At 46.7% G+C, this 18815-nt stretch overlaps 1 protein-coding gene and 1 long non-coding RNA gene across 6 annotated transcripts in view; one reads left to right on the top strand and one right to left on the bottom strand.

Annotated features, from left to right (window-relative positions):
- The window catches only part of NFATC2 (nuclear factor of activated T cells 2), a 187350-nt gene that overhangs the window by 8885 nt on the left and 159650 nt on the right, over positions 1 to 18815 (bottom strand). For 2 of the 5 annotated variants that reach the window (XM_010599436.3, XM_010599437.3), the window contains one exon: positions 12734 to 17585. The exons of 1 other annotated variant lie outside the window; for it this stretch is intronic. In XM_010599436.3, the coding sequence (XP_010597738.2) occupies positions 17530 to 17585 (56 nt within the window). In that variant the 3' untranslated portion in view covers positions 12734 to 17529. Of the gene's footprint in view, positions 1 to 12733; positions 17586 to 18815 lie in introns of those variants that run through there. 2 more of the 5 variants (XM_023538727.2, XM_023538728.2) reach the window with 2 other exon arrangements.
- Positions 1667 to 18815, top strand: part of LOC135228618 (uncharacterized) — a 33987-nt gene continuing 16838 nt past the window's right edge. The window contains exon 1 of the long non-coding RNA XR_010319308.1: positions 1667 to 3120. This is a non-coding gene — a long non-coding RNA (uncharacterized LOC135228618). The remainder of the gene's footprint in view (positions 3121 to 18815) is intronic.

Below are 18815 nucleotides of genomic sequence, written 5' to 3' on the forward strand. Positions count from 1 at the left end.
AGAGCGCTGGGCCGTCAGCCAACCATTTGTACAGACGCAGCCAACAACAAGGCCTGAGTGGGCACTCTGCCCCAGGTGCTCTCACGTCGGATCGTTCTGGACACCACCAAAGGAGACCAGGGTCGGAGAGGAGGACCCTGAGGCTCAGAGAAGGGGAGTCATTTGCCTGGGTCTGTCTCAGCTGTTCCTCAGCATGAAGCAGCCCCGGACTGTGAGTCTCCAGGAGGAGAGGGGAGGCAGCCCATGGTGGAGGGCAGAGCCCAGTTATGGGGAAGAATGAGGGCTCTCGAGATACAGGTGGATGTGGGCATAAGCCCTAGATTTGCCTCTTACTTGTTGGTGGCCTTTAGCAGGTGACCATACCTTATAAAAAAAAAATAGTTTCCTGTAAACTGGGGACGATCATAACCCCTCCCTCCAAAGCCGTAGTGAGAGTATAAGCAGCACTGTCCATGAGAGTTGTTACCATGCTGAGTTCAGAAGGAGCAACGGAGGTGTGATTGGCAGAATAACAGCCCTCAAAGACGTCCAAGTCCTAGACCCTGAAACCTGTGAATACGTTAGGGTACATGGCAAGGGGGCATTAAGGTTGCTAATCAGCTGACTCTACTATAGACAAGCTATCCTGGATTATCTGGGTGGACACAGTGTCACCACAAGTGTCCCTAAATGTGGAGGAGAGAGTGTGGGAAAGATTCAACTGACCATTGCTGGCTTTGAAGATGGAAGGGGGCCAAAAGCCAAGGAGTGCAGGCAGCCCCTAGAAGCTCGAGAAGGCAAGGCAAGGGATTCTCCCTAGAGCCTCCAAAAGGAACATAGTCCTTGACGTTAACCCTGAAAGGCCCATTTTGGACTTCTAACCTTCGGAAACTCTGTGGGGCAGTTCTACTCTGTCCTGTAGGGTCTCTATGAGTCGGAATCGACTCGACGGCACTGGGTTTTTTGTTTTGGTTTTAACCTTCAGAATAGTAAAATAATAAACTTGGGCGTGCGTGTTTTTTAATTTATTTTTTTGTGGTTGCTGAGACTATACACAGAACATAACACTAACTCAACACTTTTCTACATGTGTAGTTCAGTGACATTAATTATGTTCTTCAGGCTATGTAACCATTCTCAGCCTCCTTTTCTGAGTTGTTCTTCCCCCATTAACAAACTCACTGCCCCTAAGTTAAATTCGTGTTGTTTTAACCCACTAAATGGGCAGTGATTTGTTATTGCAGCGATAGGAAACTAATATAAATGGCAATATTTACTCTTCCCTAACTCCCTGCCATGGAGCCCTGGTGGCACAGTGGTTACAAAGCTAAGATTGTCGGTAGTTGGAATCCATCAGCTGCTGCTTGGAAATCCTATGAGGCAGTTCTACTCTGTCCTATAGGATTGTTATGAGTCAGAATCGATACAACGGGTTTAGTTTTTGGTAACTCCCTGCCAGGTGGGTAACACCACAGCCATCCTGCCAGGCAGGTTTCTTATCTCCATTTTACAGATTAGAGAACAGAGGCTCAGAGAGGTGACGTGACTTCCCCAAGGTCACATGGCTGATTGTGACAGTGCTGGAATGCAAACCCAGGTCTCCTGGTTCCAAAGGCCACATTCTTCTTTGATGCACTTAGGTGTCCTTGAGTTTCAGTTTCTAGAACTGTTTTTCTATGGAGTTTTGGGACTTTTTCTTGCTGATTTGTAGGTGCTCTTTTTATTATTTTTTTAGCCTATTGGGAAAATTATCCCTTTGTCCTATCTGTTACAATTTTTCCCTTCCCAGTTTGTTGTTTTCTTTTGAGTTTATGATCTCTTTTGCCAGGCAGAGGTTTAAGCTGACATAGTGAAATCTATCCATCTCTTACGGCTGCTTAGTTGTAAGACTGGGCTTATGAACAATCCTCCCCTGTCTTTTTAAATCCTTTTGTTTAATATTTTAGTCTTTAATGTATCTGGGGGATTTGTGTTTCAGTGGGGTGCAGTTGCAGGGGGGATTTGAGGGGGACAGCATGAAGGCAGGGTGGCCCACTGGACAGTGGCCACAGTAACAGAGGGGAGTATGATGGCAGCCTTGGCTAGCGCAGAGCTTCTCAACCTTGGCTTTAGTGACATTTGGGGCTGGGTCATTCTTTATCACGGGGGCTATCCTGGGCATTGTAGGATGTTTAGCACCATCCCTGGCCTCTACCCACTAGACGCCAATAGCACCTACCCTCCAAGTTGTGACAACCAAACCATCTCTAGACATTGCCACATGTCCCCTGGGGTTGACCTTCAGTTGGGAAGCACTAGGCTTGGAGAATTCTGGAGACATTTGGGAGGTGAATCCGTAGGACTGGTGGCCAATCCATAGGGCTGGTGGAGTGGGGTTGAGGGAGGACTTGGGACTGAATCCTGGGATCCCAGGTTTGGCAACAGGGTAGCTGGCGATGTCCCTTTCTGAGAAGGGTTCACAGGGGAGGAATGATATTTTGCAGGAGTGAGGGGAGATGATAAGTTCCATTCTGGGTATGGTAAGTGTAAAGGGCCTAAGACACGCCCATGTGGGGATGTCAGTGGGCAAATAAAGATCTGAACTGGAGAAAACAAAGTGGGTGGTATCAGCATCAGGATGGGAATCAAAACTCTGGGTTGCCCATGGAGGAGGCATAAGAGGACCTGGGGGTAGCCCTGAGGAGCCTTCATTATGACTGCAGAGGAAGGGGGCCTGTAGGCAGAAGTAGGGGAAACAGGTGGCAGGGGGGCCTGAAACCCAAGAATGAGGAGACCATTCCAAGATGTAGGAGTCCTCGACGATGCCAGTGCTGCAGAGCGGACTAAGAAAAGAAGTGCCGAGAAGCCACCCTTTGAGCAGTAAGGAGAAGCAGTGACCGAGGTGAGGGCAGTTTCTGCAGCGTGGTGGGGGCGGAAGCCACATGACAAGCTGAGGAGCAGCAAGAGGAGAGGAAGTGGAGATGAGAAGAGTCAACAGCTCTTTTAAGACCCCTGGCAGGGAAGGGGAGGAGAGCAGACCAGTGGCTGGAGGCGGAAGTGGGGTTGACAGATTTTCTATTTTTATTTCCGATTTATTAAGACAGAGGACACCCAGCATGCTTGAACACTGATGAGTAGGAGCCGGGAGAGAAGGAGGTGAAGGTAAAGGAGAGGGGTTAACCAAGGTGCTCAAGTGGGTGGGAGGAGGCTCCTCCCAAATCCGTGGCTGGGTTTGGGACGGCCCTCTCTGGAGGCAGGAAGGACCCAGGTGCAGGGACATCTGTGGTGGGGAGGCGGGAGAATCCTCTGCCTGGACTTGCCTGCACAAATACGTGAGCACCAGCTTGGCCAGTGCAGAGAGGGACAGGGCCAGGTCACGGGTGGCCTGTGATCCACATAAAGGAGCTATTGGAGGGTTTTAAACCTGGGAGTGACAGGGCCTGATCTGAGCTTCAGAACCACCGCTGGGCAGTTGAGCGGAGAAAGGTGAGGGAGGCATGTAAGATCAGTTAGGAGGCAGGTGGACTGGTCCATCGGTGGCTGAGTGGCCCGTATACTGAGTGGCCCATATACTAAGTGGCCCAGATGCTGAGGCTGTCATCAGCCGGGTTTACCACGCTGGTGATGCTGATAGATCTATCAGTCATGATATAAGATGCCAAATATTCTGAGATGTGGGATGTTTCAAGGTGGAAAACACAAGCTCTGTGGGATAGACCAGGTTTGGATCTTGACTTCCCCATTGCAGCGCAATGGCTTTCTCTTATATGTGGCCTTTCTGGCCTTGGATTTATAATTCTGCCAAAATGATTGGCTAGGCCACAATCTTGCAAAGGGATGAGTTAGTTTACTATGCAAACAGCGTGTGTAAAATCCACCTGTCTTAGTCATCTAGTGCTGCTATAACAGAAATACCACAAGTGGATGGCTTTAACAAACAGAAATTTATTTTTTTCACAGTTAGGTGGCCAGAAGTCCAAATTCAGGTGCCGGCTCTAGGGGAAGGCTTTCTCTCTCTGTTGTCTCTGAAGGAAGGTCCTTGTCTCTTTGAGCTTCTGCTCTGGGTGATCTCCATGTGGCTTGGCATCTCTCTTCCCCCATCTCTGCTTCTTGCTTGTTTGTTTAATCTCTTCTACATCTCAAAGAGATTGACTCAAGATACACCCTACAGTAATCCTGCTTCACTGATGTTAACAAAGACAACCCATTTCCAAATGGGATTATAACCACAGGCATAGAGGTTAGGACTGACAACACGTATTGTGGGAGGACACAGTTCAATCCATAACACCACCCAATAGGATTAAGTGACCTTGCAGGAACTGGTTGATTACTATGCAAATTGAGTAATTGTGGTCTACTACAGAGTGGACTGGACAGTTTGTGGCCTGGCTGGGAGGGTCATGCCTTTAAATTGAATATAAGGGCCAATCCCACAGAGGTTGAGGGGGACCTCACTACCATCAAGAAAAGCCTGGAGTGAAGCGCGCCCTTTGGACCCAAGGTTGCTGCACTGAAACCCTCCTAGACACAGAAGGGAGAGAGAGCCATAACACTGAAGATGGCGCAAGATGGTGAGAAATTGGTGGCAATCATAGCAGAGACCAGCAGCAGAGAAATGGCAGCAGAAGTATGGGCAGCAAGAACCAGGAGACTGGCATGAGGCAGCTGCAGTGGGCTTGCTGGCACACAGAGCGAGAGAGAGCTGAGCACCTTTGGGCAGGAAGCTTGCTGGCAGAGTGGGGTGCCTCTGGGCACTTGTTGGTGGAGATAAAGTACTGTAACCCTTGCCCAAGTGGGGCAGAGACCCAGAGAAGGGCCTGTTGGTTGGCACAGCCAAGAGAAGGGCTGCCTGTTTGCAGGCATGGCCAAAAGAAGACCAGCCGGTCTGTGGGTATGGCCCAGAAGAAGCAGAGAGCTGTCTTAGTTGGAAGCTGTCCCGATTGAAGAACTTTATCCTGTCTCCTGAGTTGTATCCTGTTACTTCCAAGTTGATCCTGATCCCAGGTTGTAGACTGTTACCTCCCTAATAAACCACATAATCATTAGTATGGTCTGTGAATTCTGTGTGGCCATTTCAACAGATTATTGAATGCAGCAGAGAAATAGAGTGTGCCATGGCGGGGTGGGGCGGGGGGAGGTGATGCATAGGGAATAGCTAGTGTCTGAAATGGTGAAAAAGTCGGAGAGTGGAGGTATGTCGAACCTCCACCTCACAGGAATCAGCTTTGTGCTAATCTTGATTCTCATTCCTCCTCCTGAATGTAGAGAGGCCCTGATGCTACATTACACCACTAGCTAGCTGTGACCTTGGGCTGGTTACTTGACCTCTGTGTGTGTATTCCTTTATCTAGCATTTGTTTATTGAGCGCTTACTACATCCCATACATGACGGCAAAGCAGCAAACAAGACAGAGGAGTCCCCTGACCACAGGGAACTGACAGTGTGGTGGGTGAGGCAGGGAACAAGTCCTTTCTGTGTGCAGAAATGACAGGGACCCAACTGCAAAACAAGTAGGTGCGCATTAGGCAAAGAGGGGTGGAAAGGTGCCGACTGCAGAGGGAACAGTAGAGGTGGTAGCCCTGAGAGAGGACGGAAGGGGGCACTGTGGGGGGCTGAGAGTGCCAAGTGGAAGCAGAGGTTGGCAAGGGACAGACCTACAGGGTGTTGTTGGGACCTGGCCTGGGCGCTGTCTTCATCCTGACAGCAGTGGAGAGCCAGTGATGGGTACTAAGTGAGGGAGTGATCAGGTTTGCCTGTTGAAGAAATAACACTGACAGCTGGAGGTCAGAAGACCAGCAGAGAAACTGGCCCAGTCACGATTCTCACTCTGTGCCTGGTCCTGGCTGCTTACTGAGGTCAGGGGTTCTCATTGTTCACTGCTGTATCCCCAGTCTCTGGCCCAGTGTTGGGCACATGGTAGACTTTCAGTAAACATTTGTAGGATGACGGAATAAGGCATAGAGGTGGTGCTCAGGAGGATGGGGACAGTGGGTGTGGTCTGCGCTGGTGGGGAGGAGAATTTTGTCCCTGACATTGTTTAGAACTGCCCATGCATGGTGATGGTAGCGCGCAAACCAATTTTTAAAAAATTACTGTATTTAAATTCTCTACCGATAAATAGTGTACCACACAACTGCTAGCACCCAAGTGGACTGCTCTCAACACACCCATCCCATCCCTTAGCATGCCACTGGGAATACAGTTTAAGGACATTTACCCAAAAAAAGCCCTCAGGTTTTACAAAATTAAAAGTTACACAAAGTTTTACAAAGATGCAAGTTAGGCATCTGTTTGAGTTCAGGTATCAGTGAAGAGGGCAGTGGATCAGTTTGTAGGGTGGAGTGAGCTCAGGAGATGTCTGTGCTGAAATTTGAAGCTGATACATCTAGGAGAAGAGACTTTCAGGTAAAAGGAAAGGCTAAGAAAAGGCCCTGAGGTAGAAGCATGTGCGGTGTGCTTGGAAAGCAAAAAGTGGTGGTAAGGAGCGTGTTTTGGGGCAAAGGGAGATGGAAGGGTGGTGGAAGGTGGAGTCAGAACGAAGGGCTTTTAGGGTCTTTGGCCTGCACACTGAGGGTTTGAGCAGAGGCATGGCCTCATCAGATCTGAGATTTAACAGGATCACCTTGTGACGAGAGCAGACACTGGCGAATAAGGGAGAAAGCTGGGAGACCAGCTAAGAGATTACTGCAAGGATCCCAGCTGGAAGTGGTGATGATGACTGGAACCAGGCTGGGAGATGGGCTGAGACATGGTCAGATTCTGGACATAGTTGAAAGGTCAGACCAATAGGACTTCCTGACAGATTGGAGGTGGGATGTGAGAGAAGGATGGTGCTGAGATTTTTAGCCTGAGAAACTGGAATAACAGAATTTCCATGAACTGAAATGAAGAAGTCTGGGGTGGAGCAGTTTTGGGTGGTTCAGGTTTGAACATGGGAAGTTCGAGATCTCTTTTTGACCTTCCGCTCCATCCTGCCCCCTGCTGGAATGTCAGCTCCAAGGGGCAGAGACCTTGCTTGATAAGGTGCTGGCACATAACAGGGACTCAATAGATGTCTGTGGTATGAATGGAACGTTGTTGTTGTTAGGTGCTGTCAAGTAGGTTCCGACTTCATAGTGACCCTACATACAACAGAACGAAAACACTGCGGGGTCCCGCGCCATCCTCACAGTCATTGCTATACTTGAGCCCATTTTTGTAGCCACTGTGTCAGTCCATCTCATTGAGAGTCTTCCTCTTTTTTGCTGACCCTGCACTTTACCAAGCATGTTGTCCTTCTCCAGGGACTGGTCCCTCCTGATAACATGTCCAAAGTACATGAGATGAAGTCTTGCCATTCTCACTTCTAAGGAGCATTCTGGCTGTACTTCTTCCAAGACAAATTTGTTCATTCTTTTGGCAGGCCATGGTATATTCTGTATTCTTCACCAATACCATAATTCAAAGGCATTAGTTCTTCTTTGGTCTTCCTTATTCATTGTCCAGCTTTCACATACACGAGGCAATTGAAAATACCATGGCTTGGGTCCTTAGTCCTCAAAGTGACATCTTTGCTTTTTAACACTTTAAAGAGATCTTTTGTAGCAGATTTGCCCAATGCAATACATTATTTGATTTCTTGATTGCTGCTTCCATGGGCATTGATTGTTGATCCAAATAAAATGAAATCTTTGACAATTTCATGAGTGGAATAAACAGACTCAAATGGAGTTTATCAAGTAAGTTCGTAGATAATTGAGTCTAGAATTCTGCGGTGGGGCCCAGGCAGGTGATATACATTTGGGAAGCATATGAACATGTGCTTGTTAGTTGATGTCGAGTTGGCTCCAACCGATGGCAACCTTATGTGTAACAGAACAAATGTAGTCCAGTCCTGCGCCATCTTCATGATCTTTAGTATGTTTGAGCCCAATGTTGCTGCTATCTCACTTTAGAGGGTCTCCTGCATTTTTGCTGACCCTCTACTAACTGACATCAGGCATAAATGGGAAAAGGAGATTAGTCCTGGGGTGGGGCTGTGAGCACTGAGAGGCAGAGAGGGTACGGATTCAGGACCCTCAGAGGAGACAAGAAGGCCTGGACCTCCTGTGGGCAGGGTTGGAGGAAGTGTCCCTGGATATGGCCTACAAGCCCCTGGATCCTGGAGTCCAGGTTGGGGGTCGGAGGTTTGTGTGGGAGATCCCAACAGCACAAAGACGGTGCCCAGCTTATTTGTACGACGTGGAGGATAACTGAGCCTATGTGCTCCAGGCAGCATGGCTGCGGGTGTCTAGGAAGGACCAAGTGGAGAGGAACCGCAGCCAAAGCGAGTTAGCACGGTATCACATAGCAAGCAGCAGGTTCCACCATGCCTGCGCAGACAAACCCATCATTCACTGTCAAACAGAACCCCTGGAGAAGGCATGTTGCACATTTGGCTTGTAAATGACAGCTGGCAGCTGCCCCCCTTACCTGTCCCCAAAGAGCTGTTGAGCCACAGCTATGAGTGCTTTACAGGCAGGAGGGCCACAGGTGAGTGCAGGAGGCCGGGGGCAGCTGATGGCCTGGCAGGCCCAGGATCCTACGGAGCAATGTTCTGCATTGCTTTCTGCAGCAACGTGAACTGGCTCCTTCCAGAAGGCAGACTGAGAACACCGATGTGTAATTAGAAACGGATGCACTGAGCCACGTGGGACGGTGTCTGAAAGACCTCTTTTGAATCAACTGTTTGGTTTTGAAAAATACGTTAAACAGTAGGAAACAATTCATTGTCCACGCATTGCAGATGAATCCATTGTTCCCAGTGCCACTAAAGCTAGACACTTTTGTTTATTCCACACCCAGTTACTGAGGGCCTACTGTGTGCTGTGGTCTGGGGATATGGCTGCAAGCAAGAAAATGTTCTCCTGGCTCCTGTGGGATTTACTAGACAACAAACATGCAGTTATCCAATCAGGAGAAATATATATATATTACATATAATTGTATATATGATGTGATATATGATATAATGATATGATATATATGATATAATGATGTATATGATATGATATAATGATATATATATGTATTATTTGATATAATGATATATGGTATGATACATATGATGTAAATTATATACGATGATATATGTATTATATGATATGATATAATGACAGACACATGGCATATATAGTTGTACATATTATTGGTATTATATACATATCACACGTGTAATATGTGAGAAAGGAAGGGGGCAGAGTCTATGCTACATCTACTCTAGCAGTCGGGAAAGTTCTCCTAGAAGGAGGTGTTTGAAGGGAGACCCGAAGAATAAGACAGAGGCAGGTTCGTGAAACTCTAGGAACAGGCATTTCAGGCGGTAGGAAAAGCAGACGCACAGGTGGGAGGTAGTTTTGTCTGGGCAAGGAACAGAAGAGAGGCTTCTGTGGCCAGAGGTGAGTTTGGGGAGGTGGTTGGCAAGGAGGATCACCAAACATCTTGCCCAGATTCTGGATCATTCTAAGTGCAAAGGGAAGTCATTGGGGACTTTAAAGCAGGTGCGTGACGTGATCTGAGTTTTCTTTATGATCCTTCTGGCTACTATGGGCGCAGGAATGAACCAGGGAGTGAGGAGTCCACTCCATCACCAGGCAGAAGATGAGGGTGGAAGGGCCAGGTGGCTTAGTGGGCAGGGAGCAAAGAGGTGTGATCCATTTCGGAGACGGACCCGGCAGGACTTGCTAATGCCTTGGGCGTGGGGACTGGAGGTCGCGAGGGATCAAGGCTCACACCCAGGCTTTGATTCCAGTAACTTCTTAGATGGTATTGCCATCACCCTATGGGGAAGACAGGGTGTGCTGAGGGGCAGGCGGAGGGAGAGAAGAGGGGATTGGGAATTAGGGAGCTTGAAAAAGGCGTGTTGGATCAGAAATGCCTCACAGCAGGCAGGTCACATAGGAGTTTGGAGCGTGTGTATGTGTGCGAATGTCAAATTTTGTGCTGTGATTGTCTTATGGATGTTTTTTCCTTAAGAACTGCCCTGATGGCATTAAGAATAGACGGTTCTTAGTCAGAACTCCACAGATGTCCTTCTGACACTTTGAGAACCAGCAGAAGTGCGGGCAATGTTGTAGGTGTTGTTGGCGGGGGAGGGGGGCTCATCAGTATTTCATAGAAGGCTACCTGATCTCCCCCTTCTTCCTTAATTTTAAGGATCACTGATGCAAAAAGTGTCACCCTTGGGAAACATATCACATTGTCATTGTGCTTTGTGTCTTGAGTTCAGTGCAGAGTTTCAGAGCTTGAAATTTTTAGTAAATCAAGAATTCCCAGAGATCCTGGGAAAGGGCAAGAGTGGGGCAGATGCTTCCATCTCTTTGGTGATAACTCCACATTGAGCCGTTTACCAAGCTTGACTTCTGAATTTCACCAAGAAGGCAGGAAGGGGAGGGTTGGGGTGAGAAGCCCTCTTGGGAGAACAAAGTCTGGCCCAGCCTCCCTCGCCTTTTATTGCAAAATGCCTAGGGTTTGCAGCAAAGGTGTCCCATACAGCATATCACATCTCCTGCAGCTCCTCAAAAGAAACATCACTCTCATTTCCTAGTGGTCCCTGGGATTTGGGGCCTCTGATGAGCCCTGGTAGTGCAGTGGTTAAGCCAGTGCTTAACTGCTAACCGAAAGGTTGGCGATTCGAACCTACCAGCTGCTCCACAAGAGAAAGATGTGGCAGTCAGCTTCCGTAAAGCTTTGAAAACCCTGTGGGGCAGTTCTACTCTGTCCTATAGTCAGGATCAACTCGATGACAATGGGTTTGGTTTATTCGGTTTGTTCTCGGCTATTATTTCATTCCCAGCATAGCCCTGCTAAATAAGCCAGTTTCCCTTCATTTTGTGAATCTAAAAGAGCTGCACAGAGCTGGCTTTTTTCCTCCTATAACTTTTAGAGCTTCTTAAATTCCCACTTGTTAATAAGCCAGTGTTCTATTTCTACTCCTGACAGCAAAACTACACCATGCTGTTGTTTACAGCAAGGAACAGTTTCAGGATTTGCAAACTCCTGGCAAAAATATTCCCAAGGCTGAGACGTTGCTTGTCCCATTGTGTGGTTCCCCTTAGTTTCAGGATATAAAAATTGGATAAGCAAGTTTCTGGATTTAATTATCCAAGTAGAAAAATCCAAACCCCAGTTGTTAAGAGTCCTGAATGTCTCCTTCTAGATATTAGGAAAATGAGGTCAAGCTTAGATGAAGTTCATCTTAAATCTGTTTGCTAAATGGTGGGATATTTTATCAAGAGTTGGCATTTATTAAGCACTCAACACCCCTTTGCCATAATAGGGACTATTATTATCCTCATTTTACATCAGGGGAAACTGAGGCACGGGCTGAATTTGTGTCTATCGAGTATGGCTTACAAAGCGTAGAACACAGGCTTAATTTTTTTAATGGCTGTATAGTTTTGTCCAGCCTTATTTTCTGTTTATGATGATTCTGGCTTTCCATTTAGGTAAGCAGTGTAAGGGTTTTGGAAGGTAAGTTAAAGAAAAACAGCTGCACATGGCTACAACAAAAATCGTAAGGAGGACTGAGCTACCCTTAGGATGTGTGGCCCTTGGTAAACACTGTTTGTAGGGCTCCTGTCTACATATGAATTTGAGTCACCCCAAAGCAACCTGTCAGCACAAGTCTGTTGGCATAATCTCACACAATCCTGCCAAAAAAATACCCAGCTGGCCATCAGAAGCAGTCCGCTCACTAAGAAGTTCTTCTTGGAGCCCAGCCTAGACACAGGTGCCTGAACAACCCTATGAGTCCTGGAGTTCTTTGGGTCATCTGGTCGACCTTGTGCCCTAAAAGGGAGAAATGGAGACCAGTTGGTCCTAGCCACCAGAGGGAGACTAAGAACATTTCAAGGTAGGCAACTGTCTGAGTTTGGGACACCCTGCCCATATGGTACTGCCAGTTCCTGGCAGGGGGAGGGAGCTTTGAAAATCCCAAGGAAAATACTCAACACACAGGTAGCCATGGAGAGTGGGTTGGGGAGCCAAGCACAGGGTCCAGGGCAGAGGCCCCATTTTCCTGGCGTTTTTTTTTAAGGACAGTAATGAAGGGTGCAATGAAGTTTGAACATAATTTCAATTCAAAAAAAAAAAAAAAAGAAGCTACTTCCAAACCTCTGAGTTGCTTTAGGTACGTTGCCGTTAGCTGCCATTGAGTAGGCCTCCAACTCACTCTAGGGGGAGAAGCTGCTTTAAGAAGGAAGTTAGCTGGCAAGTTCTAGTACTTAAAATATCTGTTTGTGGGTTTGATAGTAAAAGGTACTTTTTTTTGTTAACCGTGGAATTTTGCAAAATATGTAAGCAAGAAGGGACTGCTTTTGCCTTCCAAGTGACTGCCAGTGTTAGAGGACCCCCTCTGAAAGCTGGTTTAAGGTGGACATTATAAGCCTACTTTACCTGGACACTACTCCTAAAGAGTTATTGTTGTTAGGTGCCGGAGTCGGCTCCGACTCACAGTGACCTTATGTATAACAGAATGAGACGTTGCACGGTCCTGTGCTACCCTCAAAATTGTTGCTATGTTTGAGCCCACTGAGGCATAGAATGTAGCAGGGTGGTGAGGAAAAGAGCAGGGAGAGACTCAGTTCTGGGTTGGCCTCTTGGTTCTGTAACCTCGGGCAAGTGGCTTCTGAGCCTCGATGTTTTCACCTGTGAAATGGGATAGTACCAACCGCCTAGGGTTGTTGTGAGGAATAAGTGTACACACAGTATGTGTGAAAAGAAAAGGAAAAAAAAAAAAAACTCAAAACTTAAAGGGATATTTGAACAGCCTCTTTAAAGAAGAAAAGATACACAAGAGTAGCCATTGCTTTCGACTGTTTTATTGCTAAACTATCATAATACAAGCCGTATAAAAATACTTTACATATAGCAAAAATAAACTACATTACACTGGAGATTAAAAACGTTTTTTCATAGGAATGCGATGTATTCAAAAGTCCTTTAACAGTCAGGATGTTCAAAACCTAAGCCTTCCAGCACCACTCCGTTGGAGGGGCTTCTTTCTATTCATTGGAGAGCCATGTCAGGACACTCTCAGAGTTGTCTCCCTTTGAGGGCTGCAGAGGTGACAGGGGTAAGTGAGGTTCTTTGACAAGCTGTCCAGGATGCTAAGTTTGGGGTCCCAACAGGCACAGACTGTCTGCTCCGCCAAATTGAACCCAGCAAGTGTCTGCTTTGATCAAAACAGCATCATCCGAATTGATTTCACTGAAACCCTGAAATCAGCAGGGGGACTCTGGCAGCATAAAGACAGGATAAGGACAGGAGTGTTAAACTTTCCACTTCCAACTCCCAGGACCCCACCTCATTTTCAGACAGGACTTGTGCAGGGGGCATTTCTTGTTACCATTCATCAGAACAGTTTGGTTTTAAGCAAACCGAGTGAAGACAGTGAGGTTGGCTATACCTCAAGGCACTTGTGAAAACAAATGATTGCTGTTTGGGTCACAGCTGAATGGGACTCTTCTTAAGCGTTTAGTTGGAACGTAGGCAAACACTTGTCATGTGATTAGCTGGTCTGGTTCCATGAGATGTTAATTCTCAAGCCCCATGCCTGGGAGACCCAAGGTTAAGATGTGTTGAGTACCTGCTTAAGGGCTGTCCCCTGAGAAAATGAATTGGGGAAAGCTGACCCCAGCTTGTCAAGAATGTCACAACCCACGTGCCTCTTGTAAACTCAAAATGAACAATGTTGTTAAGTAGAATCCTGACATGTTTTCCATTCAGAACAAGAGAAAGTACATGGAAAGTAATTTTTTGACATGAAAATTAATTTTCAGCCTCACTTTAGTCCAGAGTAACAATCAGAATACATCAGCTAACGACCTGCTAAGTGTGACAGCTCCCATACTGGCCAGGGCTGACTGGCTGAGACGGATATCCTGGCTACTGGATGTAAACAATAAAAGCTACATCACTGCTTCCCAGTTCGTAAAAGGAATCCGCTCAATTAGTCCTAGGCTGTGTCTATGCTGGAGAACTTTGGACATCTTTCGGGTAACGCGTGTGAGGGTTGTCTACCAGGATTCAGATTTGGCTGGCTCTTTAGACATTAGCCTGCATTAGGGATTTTTAAAAATTTGAACTATTTTTGAATCCCATTACGACACAGGCAGCTTTTGGTAAAAATCAAAATATTCCATTAGGTCACTTAGGGGGATTTAGATATTTTACAATACAGTTCTCTGCAGTCTCTAAGATCCCGGCTTGGGGCTGAAAGACGTCAGCATCATTCTCAAGTAAAAAACAGGTGGTCCTTCTTCCTCAAAGCCATTGCCCCTCCTGTCTCCTGAGCTGCTCTCTGCTAGGAGACAGATGGCCGGCAAATAGGCTCTGAGTTTTCTGTTGTAACAAATAACAGATTTTCAAGAATACATCATTTCTCTTAAGGAAAAAAAATATATATATATATATATATGTAAAAAGAGACACTTGAAGAAAAATTCCGACCATTTATAAATATTTTCTAATTCCAACAGGGGTGCGATATTTGGAGGACAGATTAAAAAGCATACAAATACAGATACGAAAATAAAAATTTAATAACATAGTAATTAATTTGGATTGCTATTATATACTATCAAGCAGCAGTATTTTTGTACAATACAGGAAGACTTGCCAATGTGGGAAATGGACTACATTCAGCAACATGGTGGATTTCTGTCAGAAGTGCTACATATTTACATTAGCCGGGATGTAGCAAGTGCAAACTTTGACCTAACAACCTAGTTCCTTCTAACCCACCTGCAACATACCCATCTTCACCATTCAGACATCCTGACTTGCTCCTTCTCTTGGAGGGTCTATATCGCCTCTTCCCATACTGAAAATATTTCATGAGCATCTACTGTGGGCAAAATTTCCTCCTGGCATTTGTGACTGACCAAACTTTCTTGCTGTCAGTTTCTACTTCACTTTCTCTTGCCTGTCTATGTCTCAAGACTAATGCTCTTATCTCTCTTTCCTTTGTTATTTGGTAGAGTTGTTTGTGAAAGTGCTTCCTATGATATCCAGCTAAGATGTCTTAGAGAGCCGTTAGTGTGTGTATTATACACACACACGTGCAGATATATGTACAGGAGTCTGAGCTACTAGGAAGCCCTTTTCACTAACATGGGTAGATGATTGATGGAAAATGCATTAGTCCTTTTCACCCTGTGGACAATGAAGCTGAGCTACTTTGCTACAATAGCAGGAAGGCACTTGGATAAAACATTCAGATAACTGAGGAAAGGCCAAATTTCCTCATGTGCAAAGATGGCTGCGGGCCAGGCCGAGTGAGAACAAACCACTCACCAAACACCCTAACTCTTCCCCTGTGAAGTCAGTGTTGCTGGAGAGAAAATTCTTTAGGTAAAGCTGCTTGTATAAGGAACTTTCTTTGATAATTAGAAAGAATTTAGCATCTCAGAAGTTCTGCAGTAGCGGTCAACTTCTTACTGGCGTTCTGTTGGCTTAAAAGAGAATTATGCTCTACTCTGTGCTTGGGATGGGAAAGGCCCCTGTTGTTGGGGAAAAGTATATGTTTGGTATTGACTGAAAGGTACAGACAAGTGGGTATAAAGACCTCCCCTCTCTGGAGCACTGAGTGTATCAGGCTATGGTTATGAAGTCCTACACTCTTGGCCCAGCTCTCAAGAAGGTTTTCACACTCTGGATAACTTCACTGGAGAGGCAGGGCTGAGAAAAGCCACAGTGGGAATTTAACCCCTCTGATTCTCTTCGTAGGCCTTTTTTGCCTAGCAGATTTGTTTGAGGATTCACTCTGTCTTTTGAGGAGCGCTAGGAGCGAGCCCTGGTGGTACGATGGTTAAGTGTTCAGCTGCTAACTCAAAGGCTGGAGGTTCAAACCCACCCCAGTGTCTCCACAGGAGAAAGACCTGGCAATCTGTTCCCGTAACGATTACAGCCTAGGAAACCCTATGGGGCATTTCTACTCTGTCACATGGGATTGCTGTGAGTGGGAATCGGCTCAAAGGTACTTAACAACAACAGGAATACTGAGACGTTGTTGTTGTTGATGACTGGGGAAAACAACTGAAGGCCTGCAGGTGAATCCTCAGCTTGTCCTGGGGTGTGTGCAATAAATGCAAACAGAAAAAGGTGATCTGTGTGATTAAAAACTCACCTGCCAAGACTCTGAGGGTTTTGTTTTCAAGGACTGTTGACAGCACCTTTGTTACTGCATGTTCAGGAGACAGAAACAATTGCGGGGAGAAATCACAACATACAACTTGTGGAAGCACAGCTAATCCAGACAGGGATGGAGGGTGAGTAGCTGTGCATCTAGAAGAGTGAGTCCTGTAGGGGCGGGGGAGGCTCAGACAGCCTGGGCTTTAGGATCAACGCTTCGGGACCAAGAGAAGCTTACAATGGGTTCAGGTGAAAATAACCAATGAATTTTGGGACCCATTTTTTGAGTTCAGGGCAGAGAAGTAGTTCAGCCCTTCTTCTCCTCGGTGGCAGACCCCACTTACAGAAGCACTCAGATCTGCCAGCTGCCTCATGCAACAAGTGTCTTACTTAACAAAAACACCTGCGCTGTTTATTTCTTGGTTGCTTAGCCCTTCCACCATTCCTCTTCAGAATCCATTGCATGTGCTTGAACTTCAAACTTCTTAACTATTTTACGGAGAAGCATTCTTGCTGTTAGGAAGAAAGAAAGCGGGAACCTTGAAAAGCCGTTAGGTTGTACAGCGCAGCTGATGGGGTGCTCACTACCAGGCGCCTTGGCTGACTTTCTCCAGTCTATGAAAATTCTGCGATAGCACCGATGCTGCTGCAGGGAAGAGCAGCTGGCCAAGACGGCTTGACCGCTAGCCTTCTTTGCCAGCTTTTTGAAGCAGCAGGGAAAAATAAAAATGTATACAAATATCATAACTTAAAGCCAAGAAGTCTGAACAGATGATTGGTATCAGCCAGGCAGTTTTGTTTTGGAATGAGAGAATAAGTAAAGCTCTAGCCGTGGCCCAGTTGTGGCATGGCATAGACGATCCCTAGGGAGGATGGTCTGGCTTCTGTTTTTACCAAGAGGGTTTGGGGTATCTTCAGCCTGTGAGCCGGACTCTCGGGCCACGTTCCTTTGGTTGCTTGGTTTGAGAACTCCTTTCCTTCAAAAGGTACAGGGGCTGTATCTGTGACCTGGAAGAGTGAATGCAAGGCCTGGGGTTTAATCACAGCACCCACATCCTCCATCCCGCACCCCTTCAGCCCCCCCAGCTCTGGTCACTCAGTTCTCAGGCGAGTTCCAGCGTGCTGTCTTGCTCGGAATGTGTTTTTGGTCAGCAGGCACTTAGTATTTGGGTGGAACACCATTAAGGTCAACAGGGTGCTCTTTGGGATTTGGAACAAAAATAAAAAGGAAGAGGGTTCTCTCTGGTGTTTACAGAGAGGGCTGGCGAGCTCCTGAACGGAGAATCCGAGTTAGCCAATACATTGTTCCGCAGTGGACGCCGGGTCGGGAGATGTACAGGAAAGGAAACAGAGGTGAGGGGCAGTGGAAGGCTCCGAGGGGTCAGATACGGAAGGTGTCTTGCTAATGGCTTCTTTTACGTCTGATTTCTGGTGGGAGGTCCTGAAAACTCCTTCCTGATAATTTCATTTACTACAAAAGAAAGAGAGAGAGAGAGAGAGGGAGGGCCAGTGAGAGGGCACCGAAAACACGGATCCCATTCGCTTTCTGGAACCTAAAACAATCGGGCTATTTTAAAAACATTTCTTTTGTTCTTTGCCATAAAACACTTGACATTGTTTAATACAAGAAATGCCTTCCTGTGTTGTGATGTTTCGTTTTGTTTTCTGAGAGAGAATAATTTCTGCTATGGATTTGTTAATGACAGCTGCCCAAATGGTAACTTTTTCAAATCTCTGTGGCAGAAGTGGAGTTGGACCATGGGGCATGTTTTTAAGTTTTTCTCCTCCTTCTGTATTTAATGCATGTGAGGCTCTCTTCCGCACACCCAACTACTTCCATTATTGTGACATCCAGGAAATGTCTATTAGACGGTTTTAAGTCTGATAAAACACAATTTTTCCTTAACCCACAAAACCCATAGTTCTCAAAAGAGGGGCCCTTAAGAAGAGATCAAATGGAAGCACTGTAGACAGACTAACTAGCCATCAATTTAGGCATAATTTCTATCTTGACACAAACAGGAATTCCCCAACACACACACACATACTAGTGAAGGACCACGGAGCCCTGGTGGCACAGGGGATAAGTGCTCTGCTCTGCCGCTGACTGAAAGGTTGGCTGTTCAACCCCCCGGCCACTCTGTGGTAGAAAAATATGGCAGTCTGCTTCCGTAAAGACTACAGCCTTGGAAACCCCATGGGACAGTTCTACTCTGTCGAAATCGGCTCCATGGCAACGGGTGGGTGAAGGATCATGATGTGAGCCTTCAGAAGTGGAAAGTATTGGGGCAGCGGTTGGGGAGGGGAGGTGGCGGGAAAGCTCCAGAAAGTTCAGTCACCCCCCTACCCCAGATATATGGGCAGAGCATCTAGCAGGCAACCAAGAATGCAGTGCCAGCCACTTGGCATCAAGAAGCTGCCGCTTCTCCCATGTTAACGACCTTAGCTGAGGCACCAGAATTATTAGAAGTGATGCCATGAGATCTCAGAAGAACTGAATCTTGCACAAGGGCTTCCCTCAACGTTCTCGGGAAGAAGTCACTGCCGTCAATGGCAGCCCAGACGCAGGACACGCATGGGCACTTTCTTTCCCTGAGGTGTGTGTGCGTCTTCCGTTGTGTGGCCGGATTTTGTGGAATGCTCCCAGGGTCGGATGAGGAAGGCTGTCGTTGGGTGCCGTCAACTCAATTCCAACTGCTCC

The sequence above is a fragment of the Loxodonta africana genome, chromosome 24, assembly GCF_030014295.1.
Source record: "Loxodonta africana isolate mLoxAfr1 chromosome 24, mLoxAfr1.hap2, whole genome shotgun sequence".
NCBI lineage: Eukaryota > Metazoa > Chordata > Mammalia > Proboscidea > Elephantidae > Loxodonta > Loxodonta africana.